Raw genomic sequence first — 21,625 nt, forward strand, 5'->3', positions numbered from 1 at the left:
CATGGGGGCGGGGGGCTGCAATGTGCACTGTGGATGGATAAATGGAGGAAGACTGACGTGGGGCTTGGCACAGAGGAAGGAGAGGGGAGCTCTGAGGGTGGAGACTGCCTGGAATCTTCATAGGTGTTTGCAATGACCCATGTCCATGGGGATCTGCGTGCCTGTGAGGTACCTGCACAGAGAAAGGAATGCAAGACTGAGGCTCAGGAAGTCTAAGGATGGGAAGGGAAGAGGTGCTGTCGGAGTCCACACATCATGGCAAGAAATTGATCTGACTGCATTATGAGTAAATCTTATGCACATGCCGATGTAATTAAATTAATTGTTCTCCCTTAACAGGTGCATATCTGAGAGGACGGGAGGGAGGGAGGGAGGGAGGGAGGGAGAAAGGAGGGACAGGAAGGAAGCATTCACCTTGGTTCTTGGTGTTTGGTTCTCTGAATTTCTCACTGTGGCAGGATCATTTTTAGAACTTTCAGCTTTTGTCAGTGAGCCACACAGATTGCTGAAGTTACTTCCTCATGTGACCTAAAATTGAATTCCTAGCTGACAGAATTTAGAATAAGTTATTTTCGTTTTTAATCAGGAGGCTCCATGAACCCAAGGCTGTTGGTAGGACTCTGAGGTGACCTTAGATGTAGGGAACACAAAATCACCCTGTTGTCCTGGGAGTGGTGGATAATGTTACTAAGGCATCAGTCCCCAGGACAAATAATCGAGTGCCATTGCACTCAATCCTGAATTACCAGGTAGCCTTCATTTCTTCATTTATGACTCCCTGCCACTGTTCCTTTTATGACGGGTCTCTCATTGCAGTTTGGACAGACCACACATTGCTCACTGCTCACCAGGAGAAAGAGAGCTGTACTTAAAATCAAGTTCATTTAATCAAATTCAGCACACACTGAGTGAAGGTCTTTCCTGCACATCATTCTAGACATTTGGGCAGAGCTCATCATCAAGGCATTTTGTTGACCTACATTCCATGATGCAGAGAAACAGAAGGCTCCAGAGGTGGGGTCAGCAGGAGAAACACTGTGGAAATGGGAGCCTTGACCAAGGGGCAGTATCCCAAGCAGCAAGTGCAGTCAAGCCTGGGGAGATCAATACATTTCAAGCAAACTTGTGGCAAGAAAGCTTGAGTGACTTTACTGTTTTCTTGTCATTGATGTGGGAGGGGAGGAGCTGCTGAAGGGAACAAGCAGTCTGTTGATGGCTCCTCTGGTTTGCTCCAGATAGAATTCAAAAGGTCATTGGTGCCTCTTAAGATTGTAGAGGGACAGTTTGAAGATTTGATACACTGACTCCAGAAGATGACAATAATGATCAATAAATAGGCTAAACCAGCAAGTGGGACTGTCATTAACAGTGTGGCCAGCATGAAAATGAGCTTCCTAGGAGGAAGGCCCTCTGGTGTGATACATAGACCATATTCTTATTATGTGCCTTGGTGCCAGGATGTCACTGTGCACCCAAATCATGTACAGTGGTGTTAATTATCAGTTAAAGCAATTTTTAATACTATCTTCTTTTTTTTACAACTTTTTTGCGCTTTACAAAATTATGGTCATTTGCCCATAGGTGGGCTTCCCCTTATGATCTTCAATAGCCTGGGGCTAATTTTATGAGTTGCTGGTTTGTGTGATCATTGTCTGCCTCACAAAGCTGAGGCTTTTCTCTGTGTTTTCCATAACCTCTGTGCTCAGAGGAGTGCCCAGCACTGAGAGGCTTACAAGAAAAATATGTTGCAGAATGCAGGTGGGACAAGTCCTGTCCTAGGCCATGGGAGTGAATTTCTTTTGGAGGGTTGGAGGAAAGGGTCTGTTTCACCTTATAGGTTACAATCCATCATCAAGGGAAGTCAAGGTAGTAATTCAAAGTAAGAACCTGGATGCAGGAAATGAAGCAGAGACCATAGGGGAATTCTGCTTGCTGGCTTGTTCATACCTTTCTTATATTGCCCAGGTCCACCTGCTTAGGGATGGTACCACCCACAGTGGATAGACCCTGTACATCAGTCAGCAATCAAGAAAATGCCCCACAGATATGCCTGCAGGTCAGTCTGATAGATGAAGCACCTCAATTGGGGTTCCCTCTTTCCAAGTGACTCTAGTTTGTGTCAAGTTGACAAAAAAACCAACTAGAACATTCCCACATTTCCTCCTCTACCCTGATCTCTGTGGGAGTGAATGTTAACTGTTCTGTAATTCTGGTTGAGAAGGGCCTCTGAGTGCTGTGGCAAGAATCAAAGAAAACTCTTTGTAGGGAGGGAGCACTGGATGGGTAGATTCTGATGGGCAGCAGGTAAGCAGGGAAGACTCAGTTGCCTTGGAGTCCAGTGTGCTGGGATTGCCACTGAGTACTTCCCAGATGCTTACTCCTAGTGGAGTGCTTCTGGGAGGATTCTGAGCTGACCTTTGACATCCCAGGACACTGGTGCTTCTTAGGGGTGTAAAACCTTCATCTTATCAAATGTGTAGAAATGCAAGACCTCAACTGCCTGCTGGAGGCTGGAATGCCTGAATGGGCGTCAAGAGTGTTGCTGAGAAGACCCAGCCTGTTGGTATGGGAGAGCTGAGAGGATGCAAATGATACTGGTTCTCTGTGTCTTGGGTCAGTGGCTAAAGACGTCACAAGCATTCCTGGCTGATGGTTCCTGGGTGGTCTATCCTCATGCTTGTTTTACTATTTTTCAGGTTCCTAGGCTGATCTCTGGGAGCTATGGCTTCACTTGACTCATTTTTCAATAAGTCACGTTTGCTTTTCTGACTTTCAAACTGAAAAATGTGTTTGTTTTCTTCTGGTGCATAGAAGTGAAGGCCATTTCCCCAGTTGTACCATCATAACTCGGTTCTGTTTCTAGAACAACTGCACTGAGCCCAGAAGGCGGTCTATTTCACATGTGATCTGCAAGTGAACATTGAGGAAGTTTAAAATTGTATAGGGAATCACAGAATGAAAACTAGTGCAAGCCACCTCAGGGCTGTTTGAATCTCAGCTCTGCAAGCATCTATTACACATTACACCATTCTGTGTATTCTGTTAACCGTGGGGGGTCGGGGAGAGTTCTGCAAACAAACCTGAGCCCATTCTCTTTCCCAGGGGAAGACAAGTGTACACTGTGGTGTGGGTTCTGGGTATATTTGCCAAGTCTATCAAACTTGATTTATCCAATGAAACTATGAGTGCTAAACCTGTGATTGCAGATGCCAGGTAACAGCACTCTTATGGAGGGCTTCCAGACAGGCACATCTTGTGAGAGTGTGTGAGGAGACTAGATGCATAGCATCAGGAAAGATCACAGGTTCCAGATAGAGTAGCTCACAGATTGGGTCCCACAGCAGCCACTGTAGAGGGAACCCCATCCTTGAGCAGGCCATGGGGATCACAGTGAGATGTGTTGAGGGACTTTATAATTGCTATGTGGGCTGCTGATTTTGCTGTGAGGAAGTCACATGGGGCTGGGCTTAAGTTGCTCAGAAATTCATTGAGCTTTAATTTTCTCAAGCCTGAGCCCTTATTTCCCTGGCTTTTATCCATAGGGCCGGTGCAGGTTGGGTTCCCTAATAAGCAACACCATGAGGGAGAGGAAGTATGATAATGGGGTGTCAGCTCTGTGAACTAGAAGTAAAGGAGCCTGATTGGGAAGACTGAGACCAGGATCCTCTAATGCAGAAAAAGGGTGACATGGTTCACTGGGGCTCTTGAAAGCAAAATGTGCTGATAGAGAAACTGTGCTCTGGGTAAAAGGTAAATCCCTGGCCCCTCTGCCAACTTCTTGGCCACACTCCTGGTATCCGGGCAGCCAGTCTAAGCTGAGTTTCGGTGTGTGGGTGCAGGGCCATGGGAGCAGCAGTGGGACACACATGACTGGTGTAGGTCACACCAGGTAGGGCCTCATTAGCCTGAAACTTTTGCCTGTCAAGTATTTATGGAAATTCCTCGTGAGTACATAAGGCAGCCGATACCACCCTTTCTAATTCTCTCTGCTCACACATGTAGGGAAGTCCCTTAAGTCCAACCGGGAAGCTTCCATGTGGTCTGTTTGTATCTCGGTATGTGCCACTAACCGCCCTGACCTCCCGTTGTGTGTCAGTTCCCTGGGCATGCAAAGAGCCATGGGCTGAGGCATGATGCGTATTTTTGGCTCCACTGGGAGTCCCTTGGTCTCTCAGGACTCAGGTATAGCTGAGCTGAAGGCATGCTGTATCCTCCAGCCTTCAGGGTTTCATAGCTATGTCATATCCAGCCTGGCCCTCTCAGGTGCAGTGTCTCCTGTGCCTGTAGGATTCTGGGAGGCAAACTCCCTAGATTAATTGGCACAACCACATTTGGACCTTGAACAGGTGCAGGCTGGGCTCCCTGCCATGACAGGGAGAAAGAGGGTCTTGAGTACCTAACAGTTACTGCCCGTGTGCAGGCAGTTGGAGTCCTTTCTGGAAAAAACACAGCTTTGGTTTAGGACAATAGACACAGGTGGACAGACAGATGGGGAGACAGGTGAAGATGAGTTCTTCACTGCTGGGGTTGCTGGGTGAGGGACACTGGTGACTTCAGGCTGAGTGTCTGGATGAAAGGGTATGTATGTCATGGAATGAAAGACACACAGGTGGTGTTATGTGTTGAGTCCAGTGCTAGATGAAGCCTTCAGTAAGGATCAGAGGATGATCCCTTTCCTGTCTGCAAGTCACACCTGCTCCAGGGGAAGCTACAGGACAGGACAAGTGGAAGCAGTCTGTATCTGCAGCTTCTGCCACAAGCTCCTCATGGAGATGATCTGGGCTGAGCTGGGCATAGTCAAGTGTCCTTGTTGCCCAAATTTCAGAGAGACTTGAGTTGGGTACCTGTGAGGCTATCTGGCTATGGTGTGTGTGTTTGTGGGGGGCGGGTGCTGGCCTCTGTACTCCTAGGCTGAGCCTAGGGCTAGAATCTGTTCTATTTGCAGCAGGAAACATGGGTGTATTAGTCATGGAATGTGGTGGGTTGAATGAGAATGTCCCCCACAAGCTCCAAGTATTTGGACATTTTGACTCCAGTTGGTGGTGCTGTTTTGGGAGGTCATAGAAGGTGTGGCCATGCTGGAGGAAGCAGTTGTGGGTGGGCTTAGAGAGTTCTTAAGCCTTGCCGGATCTCCAGTCACTCTCTTGCTTCCTGTGCCTGCTTGAAGATGTGAGAGTTTAGCTTCCACTCCTCCTCCAGCCACCTCTGCTGCCAGGCCATCCTGCAACGATGGACTCTTGTCCCTTGGCACCTTAAGCTCAAATACACTCTTTCTTCTATAAGTTGGTCAGTGTTTCTATAACAGCAAAAGAAAAGTAGCTAATACAATGGGGAAGCATCACTGAACAGTTTCTTCATCTAAGCTGAGGATGGAGAAGGCATTGCAAAGGACTGCTGCAAACATGGAATGAGATAGGTTTGCAGTGTACTTTTATTGCAAGGAACACGTTATTTCAAAAGACCTGTTGGTAGGAAATCCGTAAGTTGCAACGTGAAGAGTTGATTTGAGATGTTGAAACAGCTGGATTTCTCTTTTAAATAAAAATGAGAAGAGCCTCATTTGTGAGTGTTCCACATTTGATTCTCATCTTTTCCATCACCAACTGAGGGGAAGGGTGAAGGCCTGAGGTAGGCCCAAGATATTCTAAATTAAAGGCTGTCCCTGGACAGTGACTTCCTCTTGCTACTAGTTACACAAGGGCCTCTTGAGAGAACAAATGGAACCCTTGCTTTGTGCTAAATGGAAGATTGTACAGCTCTTTATGAATGCTTGGTTAATTCTTCCCTAAAAAAATACAGAGTCAGTCTTAGCAAATTCAGCCCACTCAATAGGAACACCTCACTAGCCAGGGCAAATAGATACCAGTTAAACTATATGTGGACTATAACCAGGGGATGAAGATGTTAGTTCATGTGACTTAGAGGAATTCCAAGCATCTTGGCCCACCTATACATCTCGATTTGTTAAATAAAATAATTTGAACCTAAAGATGGAATCTGGTGTGGTAGAAACAGACCTAAATTTCTGTTTCTTATTGACTGAGTCATGAGTTGGACTCGTATGTCACAAATATAAACAAAGCTCTGTGAGCTGCATGCAGGTCCTGACTGTCACTTCCACTCCTCATGCACAGATATATGGATATAATATCAGTCCCCTCTACGTAGGTTTAAATTCAGATTGGTCCTAGATGACCTGATTTCAGTGAAAAGCAAAGCATAGTGTCTTGGGGGCCACAGGGACTGTGGTCTCTGACATTCCCACAGTGCCTGGCACAGTATCTAGAATTTATTATCTTAACTTCCTAATGCTTGTATGTGTGTTAGGCAGATACGTGGGCCCTTCTCTCAAGCCTAGATAGGGGTAAGCCTGAGCTCATACTGTGCTAGAACAAAGGGCTTGGGTGTGAGAGAAGAGACTGGATGTAGTACTTAGCTAAAGAGACTATTATTGAATAGCCTGGAGCTAGATACACCCATGTAAGGTCTATAGGCCTGGGTGTAGCAGCTATGGGAAGCTGTGACTCAGGGGGCAGTCACTGCTAAGCCTGATATGGAGGGAGGCAGATAGCCCAAGGCATTAGCTCAGAAGTAAGTATGGGAGCCTAGGGGCCTGTGTCTCTGCCGAGGTAATTGAACATAGCCAGTGGAGACAAATACAAGTCAGGCAAAGAAGGTTCTTTTAGTGAATGCCAGTGAGGCTCTTGGTGAGGGTCAGGACAATACTGTTCTTGAAACTCTTCATAAGTGGCTTTAGCATGGTGACAGTGAAGGTCTGGTGTTAAACAATCAAATTGTCACAGAGTTTGGGAAGATACATGCAGCCCACCTTGAAATAGCCTACATGCAGCCCACCTCAAAGTATCCTACACAGCTCACGTGGGTTCACATTTCAGCAAATTCCGTCTCCCATGGAGTCTCCGGAAGTGTGGTCAGGGAGTGTCAGGGTAGATCCTGGTGCCTCCATGAGCCAGCAACACTGTTAGAGTAGGGCATTGTCCTAGCAGTGGGGCAGCCCTCATTCAATGTGGGCAGCACCCTCACAGAGGGCACCTGTGGAGAGGAGGAGGAGATGATACCCAATGCCAACACCAGGACCTCAGCCCTGCATCTTGCTGTCACCTGGTCTTCCAAGCCTTTCTTTAAGAAGTCTGTTCTGCCTACTGCTTTTTTTTTTTTTCAAAAACAAAGACAAGAAAACTATGACAGCAGCAGCAGCAGCAGTGATAAGACCCAGAGGAATTAGCTCTTGTCCTTCCTCCTGGAACACAGCGTGCTTGCCAGTTTGCATTTCAAGTAGACACAGGTTCTACCTGTGACCCTGAGTTGTCCCTCTTGCCATTGTTGAGATTTAGGAAGCCCAGGCCAGCACCATCCTCTGGGAATGTCTCCAACCTGGAGCCTCTTCCAGAAGGCACCATGTTCTTGCCCATCATCTGCCATTGCCCTGAGGGAGTTCCTTTGCCATGAGTCCCCGTAGCTGTTCTTTCCCTCACTGCTCTGGAGCCCACTCCAAGGCTGCAGCCTCTGTGTCCCGTGCTTCATCTCTGTAGGGACATGCAGTGCCCTAGGATCCCAAGCCCTACCTATAGTGCAAGCCAGCAGCTCCCATTCCTGCTGCCACTCTTCACACAGAGCTTTGACCTTTTCCTGGGATGCCCAGCAGGCTGACATATTCATTACTCCATTTACAAGCTTGTTTGGCAGGGAATCAGCTATCTGCGGTCCCCAGGTGTCTATGGGTTTAGCATACTTCTTTGCCTTGCAAGGCCAAGCAGATAAACTCAAGACAGCAAAAGCCCCTGATCCTCTGCCCCTTGAGTAGTTGGATTCTTCTGAAGTCCAGAGAGGCAATGAACTGGGGGGAACCTAACAACCTTGGCCATCTCTTCTGGCTCATCTGATACTCCCAATGTGGGAGAGCAGAGCAGATGGGTGGCCTGCCCCTCATAGGAGATAGGGCTGCTCCACTTTCCCAGAGCTCACCTTGCCTCAGGCTCAGAGTTGACCCTTCATGGTTTATCAGTATGCTGAGTCAACAGGTGTCAATGCCCATTGCAATGAATGCAGGTAGAAACACACAAGGGGCTGGAATTTTAATGAGTCCACCCAATGCCTCAAAGAAACTCTGTAAATACTCAAGAGTGAGGCTAGCCCTGAAATTTAGGCCACGTGTGGCCCATGGCCAGAGCTGTGGTAACCATCTAACATCTACATCTAGGAAGAAAAACAGTTTCTGGCAAGGGGAAGGGTGTCCACTGACATTAAGTATACGCAGAGGCTATTCTGCATGCCGGATGGTCTCTAGTACTTTCAGAGGGCAGAGATCTGGCCAGGTTTGAGGGATGTCCTGCCACAGCTTGGAAGCAGCTGCTTGTGTTATCCTAGTTATCTATGTGGTCTATATGTAGGAATTTGGTCAGCTACCCAAGTTTCAAGGACCTATAGATGTAGCCTCTGTTATCAGTTCCCAGGATTGTTGCACAGTTGTGAGGATAGTTGGAATACCTGGTCAAACAGAGGTATCTGGTTTAAGTACGCTGGTATGCGTTCTACTATTGAGGACACCCAGTGAGGAAGGGTACTCGTAGGGTAGAGATACTCAGTAAGTTGGAGATACCCCATGAAATGGGTCCCTTGTTAAAGTCCAGAGACTTGCTATGGGAGGAATTCCATTGTGGTTGGAATACCTGGTGAGGAGGAGACTCTAGGTGAAGTAGGGCACCTGATACTGTGGAACCTCCTTATGAGATATGGTATCTGGTAGGTGGGTGAGGCATCTGGTGAGGAGGGACACCTAGTGTGGTCAAGATAGATTCTTGGTGAGAGGAAGATACTTCATGAGGTGGGAGACTTTGTGAGCTGAGGACACCTGGTAAAGTCACGATATCAAGAAAATCACAAAGAAGGGAGAGATGAAGGAGTGCACTATGGTCATCGCTAAAGATGGAGCAATGGGATGATCTGGAAAAGGGAGTTGAAAGAGGTGTGCCATGTCCACCTCCAAGGAGGAAGTGGGGGCAACTGCAGGAGGAAAGCCTTCTCAAATACCCCATTTTCCATTGACATCATCTCAGGTCTCCTCATCCTTCTCCCTAAATTTCTTCTATCAATCTGCTGGAAAAGACAACCTACAAAAGGGAAGCCCAAAGGCCCCACATGCTTGTAAGTACCTTGTCTTACTGGCAGAGTGTTTTGGGTCATTTTCCTTGCTTAGTAGAGTAGCTGAGACATAAGGCATGGGCAAAACTGAGGCTCCTGGGGCTGCTACTTGGCTTCACCATTTCCTAGGTGTAGGACTTTGGGAAATAGATGATGTTCTCTGAGTTTCTGTTTGCCAGCAATATGGTTGTGAGTGTGGCTTTTTATAAGACTTGATTGAGCTAGAGTGGAACACACACTTTCCCCTTGGCTTGATGGCAAGGGTACACGTGCCAACAACAGCACTCTGTCATCTGCGGGGAGCCAGGCTGGGACTGTGCAGACGTGGTTCTGACCTCCCACCCCACCTGCCTACGTTTGTGGTGTTGAGTGTGTCCCCTTCTCTGAACTTTAGTTCTTGTCCTTTCTTTCTAGGGTTAGGAAGATGATTTGAGATTGTGTCCATGTACCAGGGGAAGGGGCTCCAGTGCAAGTCACAAGAAGACTGATCTGCTCCTTAGCGGACATTAACAGAACCACTGAAAATGACATTTAGACACATTCCCTGCAGTCACCAAGGCCAAGCTGTTCATGGCACTATTTTACCTTCTGTCCACCAAACATGCTACATGTACAACTTGTGACTGTCGTGACCAATATGGTGGCTTGAATGATCTTTGTCTCCGATCCTGGGGAAATACTCAGCTTGAGATGCTGTAGCAAGGGCAGAAGCCTTGTGAACAAAGACTTTTCCATCTCAAAAGACCGCTGGGACAAGATGGGCAGATGGAATAGCATGAGTGACTTAAAGTGCCTGGCAAGATTGGTTCTACCTCTTTCCCAAATCCAAAGACATGCCACTTTGGGCATCCCTTGAGTTTAAAATGGATCATTTCAGAACAGATACAAAACATCACATTTTATACAATGGTTCATGATGCATAAATCCCGAGTATTTGATCTGAAAGATGGAAAGATACAAGTAAGCTATGAGATCGCCTACAAAGGATACTGGCAGTAACCATAACTACACTAATTATTACACCTGCCTGCACCCATCGCTGGGCCTCAGGAAGTAAGTCCCCAGGCATCTGATGAAGTGAGTCTTTTCAATTATCCTGTCCCAGAGACAAGGGTCACAGATGTGCAGACATTTGTCCAAGATCACCCAGTGAGAAATTAGCCTGGCTGGACCTCAATCCCACAGTCTCTATTGGCCAGCTTAGTTAGTTTTCATGGGGGTGTTTGAGTAGCTTCTATATAATTCTTCCTAGGGCTAAGGTCTTAGAACATATTTTAGACTATTTGAGGCAAATGGTAGATTTGACTTAGGAAGACAGTGATAATAATTTAAAACATAAAAGTTCAAGGTCATAGTAGAGAGTGGCAGGTGTGAGAGACTAAGTTTCTTATCTGATTTCAAGCTGTGGTTCTTACCTGTGCTGCTTGCTGAAATCACCAGGCTGTGTCCCTAACTAGTCAAATCAGGATTTCTGGGGCTGTTATGCCAGGAATTCAGGCATCTGGAATATCTTAAATCTCACAGGAGGAACTCCAGATAGGGTCTCTGAGTCCTCTGGGATGCTCAAGACAGACATTTGGTAGCCACGGCTGTGTAATTTTTGCCACCCTGCCACATCATCTAAGTCTTGCCTGGTTCTGCCACTAGCTAAAAACCAAGTACACTATCAAATGAAAACCAACCATCACCATTCATCAGAAAGAAAAGTCATAAGCAAATAAGCTAAAAGATAATTTTTGTTAAATAATGAACACTCGTAAAACAGCGATGACATGGTATTAAAACATCTGTGATTACTTATTTATCAGCATTCATCTGGCAACTGAAGCAGCATGAAGCAAGAGTTGCAGTTAAAAAAATGACAAGAAAATAGCCATTCATTTAGTCGACAGAGTAAGGCCCATCTTGTTTCCCAGGTCACAGGAGTCACTGCTTGTGACCAGGGTGAGCATCCAAGAGTGAAACACCCACGTGTCTTCATAGCTCCTTTCCATCAGGCTCCTGGGGCAAATGCTGGGCTCGTTCTTGAGAGGGGCTGTGGCCTGCCTCCCGGTTTAGACCAATGGGTCCCCAGGATTGCGTATTGCTGGGGCAGCTGCAGGAGGCCTGCAGAAGGCCTGAGGCTCCAAGCTGGGGCAGCGTGCTGGGAGTGAGCAGGGCCGGGTGGGCGCTATGCTCCTCTAGCTTTGCACTCACAGGCAGATAGAGACAGCAGATTTCCCAGCAGGTGCTTCCTCTCCCTTCTTGGCCGCACTTGCTTCCGTCAGGAAAGCCACACAGATGCAGAGGACTCAAGTGGGCCACAGCTAATGGTGACCTGTCCCCTGACCTCTGCCTATTGCACCATATTCCATAAAAATAAACCCATTTTTAACAGTTTGTATATTGCTAATGGGGTGGTGGTCCAGGCACTGGCAGGCTGCAGAGCTGGGTTGTCATCGATCCACCAGAATCCATCCAGGGTCAGCCACCGGGCTGGAATCTTTGGCGCTTCCAGGTGGAAGAATCAGCAGTGCCGGCTGCCTGGTGCTCTGCACAGTGCTGAAGATGAAGTGGAGGGATTAAAAACAACAGGAATCCAGGAGTGGAAGATGCCAGGGCATGGTGGAGTCATTTGGCAACTTGTACTGTACAGTATCACGCAGGTGTGTCTCTTCTCTGCCCTCGCACACCTGGCCCAGCTCCTCCCCTTCCCACCAGCCTGCAGAAAGCTCATAGGTGGTTGTTCTTGGAGAGGTAGGCAATGAGGGCGACGGCCACACCCACGTAGATGCCGGTTCCGATGGTGATAGATAGCACTGCCAGGAAGAGGGCCCGCCGGGAGCTGGTGCTGGCCTGGTGGAAGTCTCCTTTGGCCACAGCTTTGTTCGTCTATAGAGTTAGAGGAGAGAAAGGAAGGGACAGTGAGTAAGTTGGAAAGAATGGTAAGGGATGGGTTCAGCTTGGCTGCTTCCCAACTTTCAACTTCTCCTGATTCCGGAGAGGACTTGTCAATACAGACGAGGCTAAAGGTGGACAGCATTTGTCCCCATTATGACTGGGCACCAGGTTGTTGAAGATGTGTCTGGTGTTCGCCACTGCTCCCCACACAGCAAGGGAGGCAAAGCCCCCATTCTGTTCTGTCTCAAGGAAATAGCCAAGACTAGAAGTAGCTAATGAGACCACTAACGTGGGGTCTGGGTATTGGAACTAGTATGCCAGTGGTGAGTGAAGCTCACATCTCCAGGGCTATCCTACCTACTCAACAATGGTACTGTTTTTATTTGAATAACAATTCTCTAAAGCCATATTTTAACCTCTGCTGCCCAACAGAAGTGTGGGAAAGAAAACTGTAGTTCTCATTTCTGGAAAGTAGGGCATAAGATTTTTAAATGCATCCCAGAACCCTCCTGACGTCATTCTTCAGAAATGAGTCAAAATGTGCTATGGCATGCTTGATTCCCGACTGTCTCCCAAACCTGCCATAGCTGAAGTTGGTAACATTCATCCATTGGTAAAAGTGATCTTTGTGGTAGAGTACTTGGTCACACAGTGAGGCATTGGTTTAGTAAGATTCATATTTGGGCGGGGAGGGGGTCATGATATAGACAGGAATGTGGAGAGTGGATGTGGGGTCAGCTTCAGTACTTTGTGGCAGACCCTATAAGAGCTTCTTTAATCCCTCCCTTCCTTGTCCCTTCCCACAGCCGAGACTCAACACAGGATGGTTTGGGGATAGTGAGTGTCACAGGAAGGTCTTTGGCATCTCTGGGAGAATGTGGGGAGGGATTTAGCTCTCTGATAAGACATGAGACTACTGTGAAAGACATAAGTCTTCCTTCCTGCCTGGGGATGTGGCTATGGAGCCAGCTCTGCACGGGGTGTCTTAGAGGCAGGAGTCGGGGAATCCCAGGGGTGATTAGAGAAGCCTGTGTCAGTACCAGGGAACCTCCAAACTAGTTCCAGAAGCCTCCTGTCCAAGATCTGCTGCATAAGTACCTGTGTTCAGATTCTTTTGGTTGGCTGCGGGCTCTTTGAAGCAGGAAGTGGGGAGTGCTACGTAATTCAGTCGTAGCATCATGAAGGTAGTGCCTGAGTCACATCTTTCACTGGGCTGATAGAGTGGGATGTCACCAAGACGCATGATCCCCTGGAACTTTGACTAATGCCAAGGAGGGTTAATCCCAAGTAGCAGAGGAGCATAAAAGGCAGAACCCATTCTCTTGTGTAATATTTTAACTCATCCTCATAGGCCATCTCTAGAAAACTAGGTTTTCTCACTGACCCCACTTTGCATGGGGCAGCTGTGATATTTCTGTATTGCAGGTGGGGATGGGAGGGAAGGTTGTTTAACCTAAAAACACCAACATATACCATGAGTCACAAAGGGTCAGTCTCAGAGATAACTCATGAGTGGATTTTCATTTTCCACAATATCCTGACCCTGATTTAATGAGATTGGAAGCCTGTGACATGTTCAGAAGGACCCCCACCTGCCACCTGGCCCCCTTCTTTCAAACCCTACCTTCCGGATCTTGAAGGCTGGGTTTTAACTTTCCTCCCCCATTTCTTGTCTTGTAACTGAGCATGGGGAGTTCACGATGGATATGTTCAGATGAAGCAGCATTCAGGGAATTCAAAATGAGAAGCCTCCAAGGACGGCGGTAATTAATTAATTAAGCTATAATTAGCTGGGTTTCATTTTAGCTAACAGTGCTCCCAAACACTCTAGTGTCCTATAAAATAATTCACTGTAATTGCCCTTCTTGGCATTAACCCCAAACAGCCAAGACCATCAGGGTATGGTTTGCTGCTGTCTGTCATTATCCCAGCCTTCACACAGTGTGCCTGGGCTAAGCTGGAGGAGGCAAGAAGACGGAAGCCCAGAGGAGAGGAGCCCACTTTAATTTATCAGTCACCTTCCTCAGGATCTCCTCGGGCTGCTTCCCTGGCTCATCGCTGTTCACACCTATGGGTAATGACTGTGGAGCAGAGTTTGCACTTCCCTTGTCCTCTGTGGTCAACCAGGAGTTGACCCTAGGGTGGCAGTGGTGATGGTGGGCAGTCAGTAACTGTTAATGAATGACAAAGTGCATCAGTTCTGCAAGGTCACCTTCAAACACTTCTCCAGGGCGCTGTCCTTGCAACCACTCTTTGTTGTACCTGGGTGAGAGCAGGGAGTAGCGGCCCAGTTATTCCTGGAGCTGAGCTCTGGTTCCATACTGCAGGCTCTGAACACATGGAGCCAGAGCCCTCATGCCCAAAGTCTCCATTTCTGAGACTCAAACTCATTCTTTACTTTCATAGTCCACCTTGGGGGAACTCGCTCTGTAATTTTTTTCCTTAGTTCTAATGCATCTGTTCCAACAGAGACCCAGGGGTTATGCTATGAGAACACTGTTGTGGAGACAGTCAAAGCAGAAAGTAGCTAAGGTCGAACAAACAGGCAGTGCTTTAACAAGGCTCTCATGTCTACCTTTCCCTGGAGCAGAGAGTTCCTAGGGTGTCAGGGCCAAAGGACAGCTGTCATTTACATACCCTATGTCCTCAAAAAGAAGATTCCACGTGAACTTTTCATCTTAGAATTGGATGACTGTGGTTACCAAACAGCTTACTGGTCCTTCTTGGAGGTAGCAAACTAGAAGGAATGCCTCCTGGCAGTTTGTGGACTACAACATCAGGCTCAATGACAGGCTTATTGCTATGCATGAGGACAGGGTTCTTGGCCTGAATTCACAGGTTGGTGAACCCAGATATATGAGGTAAGACTGTGTGTGTTCTCTTTGTACAATGAGTAAGCCCAGCTTGGTGGATTCTCCAAACAGCCTAGTTACTGATGCCCATCCTACAAGGGGCCGGAAGGAGGAGACGGGGGACAGGGACAGAAGCAACCAGTGCCTTCTAATGACAGGGGACACCATGGACTTCTTGGCTAGAATGAGCAGTGCTTGGAGTTTCTGAGAGCCCAGACTTATCTACACCCTCTTCTATACGTGAAACTCTTGTGATGAAGGTGAGTGTTCAGCAAGGACCTTGAGAAACTGGCCTTGGGGTGTCCTGTGGAGATGAAAATACTGTTGGTTCCTGTGCAGAGTTGCCACCTGCCTGCTGCAGCTCCCCTAAAACCTGGTGTGTACCCTAACCTTCTGCTTTCCATCCTGAGAGAGCTTTCGGCCTTCTTGTTGCCCAGCCTGGAAATCTGGGTTGTATCCATCATCTGTTGCTGAGAAATATGTCATCCCCAACCTTTGTGGCTGAAAGCAGAATTACTCACTTTTGTCCACAGTTCCTATGACCAGGGGTCTAGGAACACTGGCTGGGCAGTTCTGACTTAGGGTTGGCTGTGGTAACCTCCATGTCCTGCAGTAGATGTCTGCCACCTGGGCTGGGGTGACTAGGTATCTTCTCCTACCCTGTGGGTACCTCCCTGTGCTAGCTCCTCATACCACCTCTGGGTTCAATACCCATGTCTCACCTTCCCACAGTGGCTCCAGGAAGCCTTTTCCTGCTCCTTCCTCAGGGCCCTGCTCATCACCAGTGATGGCCACTCACCTCCCAGATAAGTAACAAGTCTCTCCTAACTGTAGCTCAGGGTCTTTGCCTGTGGGAGGCCCAAATTACAGAAGCCATGGCTGCCCCTAGAAGCCTGAGGGAATGTTATTTTGGGGAGAAAGTGACTAATAAAACTGCAGGGGCACACACAGGGTGTCTGGTTGAGCACTCCTGTAGCCAGAGGAGAACCAAATCTCAGCCACAGCTCTGGGACTATGACCAAATTTAGGTTCTTTGGTTAAGAGGCTGTACTTCTGGAGGGTCACTACAGGTGGCTTTCTTTCAATTCTTCCTCTGCCACTCCAGATTCTAGAACTGTGAAGGCCACCAGGCCGGATGAGAGGGAGGTGACACTGTGTGGCAGGCATGAAACACCCCTACACATCTATACACAGCCTTCCTGGTAACAGAAATGTAACTCACAGGATCATGTGAAGCCCCATCAGCATTCACTTTGAACACAGTGTGGGAAAACTGAGGCGTGCTTCCCCAGTGGACTGGAGCCTCCAAGAGCCAGCAGCCCTGTCTTGTGGCTGGGTGTTTCTTTGCCTGCCTTCTAATCAACAGGTTGTGAGTGAAGTCTGTTACTTTCATTTGGGGACCTCTAGTCACCTAATGGAAAGTGCCCCTGGCTCATTAGTCTGGAGTGACCTGTTGTGTGTACCCTCTGCTTCTCAGCAGAGTGGGGTACAGGGACGTGGTGACACCAGTCACCATGGCTTCTGTACACCTGAATACTGCTCAGAGGGACTTTAGCTCACAGGCGATGGAGGGAGAACCTTAAGAGGTAGGCTGGGGAGATGAATTGGTTGGTAAGGTGCTTGCTCTGCAAGCATGAGGACCTGAGTTCAGTCCGCAGTACGCATGCTAAAAAGCAAAAACGAGGCTGGTTGTGGCAATGTGCACCTATAACCCCAGCGCTGGCAGAGTTTGAAGGACCCCTGGGGCTTGCTGGCTCAAGTGTCCAACCAAATCATCAAGACCCAGTTTCATCGAGAGACTCTCAAAAAAAGAAGGTGAAAAGTCATTGGGGAAGATGCCTGATGTGAGTGGTCTCCACACTCACAAGCACACTCATACGTGTGAACACACACATACACAGTCCTCATATTGGGGAGAGTGAGGGAGAGAGAGAGAGAGAGAGAGAGAGAGAGAGAGAGAGAGAGAGAGAGAGAGAGAGAGAGAGAGAGAGAGAGAGAGAGAGAGAGAGAGAGAGAGAGCACCAGGGTAGAAGAAGGACCAACCAGAATGCAGGAAGAGTCTGGCCCTAGGAGCTGCTGGGGAAAGGACTTCAGATAGGATTGGACAGGGAGATTCCATTTAAACCCAAACGATGTCCATGAGGTGTTGAACATGCAGAGCTCATGTGGCAATTTCATAGTGAAGCACAGGGCAAAGTTTGCTTCCCAAGTTAAAGAGCCCTCTTCATTTGCCTGGTCATAAAGATGCAAGGAAAATTTGATTTTAAAAGTAGAGAGCAAAAGTAAGACAGCAGTTTAGATGCAGAAGAAAAGGGACTGAAGAGACAGCTCAGAGATTAAGAACACTTGCTGCTCTTCCAGAGGGCCTGAGTTCAGTTTCTCACACCCATATCAGGAGGCTCACAACTATCTACAACTCCAGCTCCAGGGGCTCCAACGCCCTTTTCTGGCCTTTGCAGGTACCTACACGTATGTGGCATATACTTCCAGAGATACATATAAGTGAATAAATAAATAAATAAATAAATAAATGACTAACTGTATGCAATTTGGCCCTAATCACACATGGCCTTCTGGAAGGTAGGGTTGGGGATGATGGAAATTCTGATGCACACAACACCGGTGTGAGAGGCTGTAGATCAGGATTATGGTCACTGATGAGAACAAGTGACAGCAAGACACAGGGGAGGCCATGTGGTAGTAAGTCTCTGCTCTTGTGGTTGCTGGTTTCATGGGTGTGTGCTTTTGTGCTGCTTCATGTGGATAGAATGCAACACTTGGTGTAAAATCACACACATACAGAGACACAGATTGGCATCGACTTACAATGGTTACATTTAAGGTTTTTAGAATTCACCGATGGGAAAGTGATGTGGACTCAGTAGAAAATACTGAAAATTTTGAATTTGGGTTTTTGCCTAGTCCAGCGGCATGTGGTACAACCTTGTCTCCTGGTGCTGGTCACGCAATCATGACCACAGATTCCAGTCAGGCACATGTGACTAGGACGTAAGAAGAACCCTCTACAGTATGGGGTATTGCTAAGCTACACTGTTTGGTGGATTAGCTGTGTTAATTGCCTTTTCCACATGCAGTACTTTTTACTCAAGTTGGGTTTATTGGAGCCCTGCCCCCCACTATAAGTCAGAGAATCTATGTATGTGTACCTATGGGTGTGTTTAAGGATATGTGTAGGATTGGGTATGGTGGTACATACCTTTAATCCCAGGATTAGGCAGAGGCAGGAAGAGTTCCATGCAAGTCAGGGAAACATAGTGAGTTCCTGTCTCAAAAAAATTAATAAATAAAAGCAGGGCATGGTGGCACAGGCCTTTAATCCTAGAACTCAGGGGCAGGTGATCGCTGAGATTGAGGCCAGCCTGGTCTACATAATGAATAGGCCCGCTGGGGCTACAGGGAGACCCTATCTCAAAACAAAACAAAACAAAACAAAAACCCCAACCCAGAATATATATGTACAAATACGCATAATGCAATTTTTAATTTTATTTTTATTTTATATGTACGGATGTTTTACCTGCATGTAAGGGCACCCATGTGTGCAATGCCCACAGAGACCAGAAGAGGGTCCCATGGAACTGAAGTTTCAGACAGCCACTATAACAAGTGCTAGGAACTGAACCTGGGCCCTCTGCAAGAGCAGCCAGCACTCTTAACTGCTGAGGCATCTCTTTAGTCCTGCATACATACAATTTTTAAGAACAAAGAGTACAAGGAAAGCCAGTATGCAGTCGTCAAGCTATTCGCCACGGCTGAAATCTGAGAAGGGGCAGCAATCCCCATCCCTCTCACTCCATCTCCCCTTCTGATCTAAGAATGGAACTTCTCGCACTCTTGGTCACTGTCATTCCTTCATCACCTGTGATGTCCTGGACAGAGCAGGCTCACTGTTGGGTTCTGGGGCAGTTTAGGGGTATAAACTGACTGCAGAGCCTGACTCTGAATTAGATGCCAAAAGCTACCAGGAGAAAGGAGTGAGCAGGAGGGGCCTGGGCTGAAAGCTTCCGGCAGAGGAGAATGCCGACATAGTACAGCAAAGGCTCCATGATACCTCAGCTCCCAAATTCCCCAGCTGGATAGAGAATGTCCTGCTCTGGGTATAGAATTCAGATCAGAAGGGAGTAGATGGACCTGGGCTGGTGTTGTCTAGCACTCTAGTGGTTACCGGGTTCATCTGCCATTTGAATTGGAGTATAACCAAACACCATATTTACCTTCATAACCCATCTCGTCCTGACAATCAAACCCAACTACCAACAGTTCCTTTTTATTGAGGGAGAGAAGGTCATAAAAATGCATCTGGAACTAAATACACAGGGGAAAGTACGCAGCTGAGGTTGGAGTGTGCTGTTTGCCTCTGAGCGCTGTTCCCTTCCTGGGGCTCATGAGGGGTCCTCTGAACTGTTCTCACCCATTTGCCTCTTTTCCAAGTACAGCTCTCAGTACCTTGGCCTGGCACAGTGAATGTTACATGGTGATGAATCATGGAAATGACCTCTTCAATAATGCAAAGAAATATAAGCCAGGTAGAGAGATATCGGTACCAGCGGAAGCCTGAGCAGTAAAGTACCCACAGTACTAGTCATTTCCAGAGACGTGATTACAAAAGCTGCAGTGGCTTGTGGGAGCCTGACATAAATTAAGAGGTGAGGACCTAACTTTTGCTGCCAAACTCCTCATGCTGTGCCTGCCCCTGTCCCTATCCATGAACAACCAGTAAGCTAAGTGGACGGCATGGACCACAGAAGCCTCTGATCTGACTGCCAGTTAGTATAGTAACTATAGGAAGAGCAAGGTGGTATCTCAGAAGAAAGAAAAAAAAAAGGTATGTTTTTTTTTCCCCAAACCCTCAAGCTGAGTAGTTTCCACTTAAAGGAAATGAACACTTTGAGAACGGCTAGCTTGACAGAAACTCAATCTAGAGCTAAAGAAATGTCAGCCCAACATCATTAGCTAATGGAGAGACCAGAGTCAAGGCACTTTGGAGGATAGAGTCTCAGCACAGCAGGGGACTGGGAGTCTTCAAGGAGCGAGCTTGTCATGTTGCTACTGACAGTTGGGGTCCTTGGCTGTCAATGCTTCTCCCTGTGAGACTTCAAATGTGAGTTGCAGGCCTGTGACCTCTGAGATACAGAGATGCTGGGAAAATGAGTAAACGCCTCCCCAAGGTTCTGCACGTGTGAGGGTCCTTTACCTGACTCAGGGTTACCTTGAGTTCCTTTGTTTCAATGTGTACAAATGTGGAAAGGCCATTTGAATTGATCGTAAACCTGGTGTGAAACTTCCAACAGAAGTGACAGATGCAGAGCAAACCAGCAAATGATGGACAGAGAAAGGGGGAGCCAGGGAGAGAAAAGAAAGGATTTCAGCGTGTCAGCTAAGATAAGTCTTCTAGATACCCCAGCGACCCAGGAGAGCAGTAAGAAGGGACTATGTGAAGCAAGCCAGGTGAGCTCACCCTTGTAGACCTCCCAAGGCTGACAAGGTCTGGGTCTAATAGAAAAGTTGTCCACATAGAGCCATCCTCTAACCCTTGCCCATGAGTGGGTTCTATCATCAGCAACAGAGAGTGATTAAAAAGATGACCTAAGGAGGGGAAACAACCACTTTCCTGCAGACTAGTCATTTCTTATCTTAAAAACTTGAGCAAAGTGATCCTCAGGTGTGTCAGAAAGCCTTGAGCCCTTTGACAACAGGTTCCTTTGACCTGCTTGTTTGATGGTTGCCATTCTAGCCTAAAGAGCCAGGAACAGGTAGTAGTGATTTTAGCCAGTCCACACCTGTCCTCACTGTGGGTTCTCTGCTTTTACTATTTCATTTTCTCAGCTTGAATTTATTTATTTACATGTTTGTTTTTATCATTTTTCAGGGGGGAGGGGTGCAGTGTTGGGGATGGAACCAGGACCCCAGGCGTTCCAAGCACACTAACACTGACATCCATCCTAGCCTCTCTTGTCTCAGCTGGCACAGCTCTTCACTCATGCAGAAGATGAGCTGTTTACTTGAGGTTTTTTTTTTTTTTTTTTTTTTGGTCTTTTTGAGACAGAGTCTCCCTATAGCTCCTTCTGTCCTGGAACTCTCTATGTAGACCAGGCTGGCCTTGAGCTCACAGAGATCCACCTGCCTCTGCCTCCTGAGTGCTGGGATTAAAGGTGTGCGCCACCGCGCCCGGCTTTTATTTTTTTTAATAAATAGATTATTGAGAATTCCATGCATGCATATAAGGTGTTTTGATCAAATCCATGCCAACTGCCTCCCTTCCAACTCCTCCCATATCTCCCCATCACTTTTTTTTCTGATAACTTCATGTACCCTTTCTTCTTCTTATTGCTAAGAGGCAATATAAAATAAATTGTGATTTTTAGCCAAGAAACTGGCTACTTTTCTTTGGGGTCTTTTTATACTAACTGCCTAGCCAATTCCTACCTCCTATTCTTATCACACCATTCTCTGAAGAGGTTACCCAAATTGCCAATAGGGAATTGGGACACAGACTCCTCTGGCTTCTTCCATGATGAACAGGGATGCAGGGTGAGGCAACTGGAGTACCCCTTCAGCGGGTCTATTTAAAAGACTCCCAAATTTCATAACTCTTATCTCTAAGGGGAAAAGAAAGTCCTTGAATCCTGAATAGGAGATATGAAGGAGAAGTAAAGGCAAGAGTAATTAGCATTACAAGTTCTAGACAAGGAACTAGAAAAAAGTCAGG

The 21,625-nt window shown here is 47.3% G+C and overlaps 1 protein-coding gene across 3 annotated transcripts in view; it reads right to left on the reverse strand.

Annotated features, from left to right (window-relative positions):
- Nucleotides 1-10,840: 10,840 nt before the first annotated feature.
- Nucleotides 10,841-21,625, reverse strand: part of Syndig1 (synapse differentiation inducing 1) — a 191,616-nt gene continuing 180,831 nt past the window's right edge. For 2 of the 3 annotated variants that reach the window (XM_008830020.3, XM_008830021.3), the window contains exon 4: nucleotides 11,876-12,034. In XM_008830020.3, coding sequence (XP_008828242.1) covers nucleotides 11,876-12,034 — 159 coding nt within the window. Of the gene's footprint in view, nucleotides 12,035-21,625 lie in introns of all 3 variants that reach the window. The other variant, XM_008830019.2, reaches the window with a different exon arrangement.

Source organism: Nannospalax galili, unplaced genomic scaffold (genome assembly GCF_000622305.1).
Source record: "Nannospalax galili isolate Female #2095 unplaced genomic scaffold, S.galili_v1.0 scaffold1174, whole genome shotgun sequence".
Taxonomy (NCBI): Eukaryota; Metazoa; Chordata; class Mammalia; order Rodentia; family Spalacidae; genus Nannospalax; species Nannospalax galili.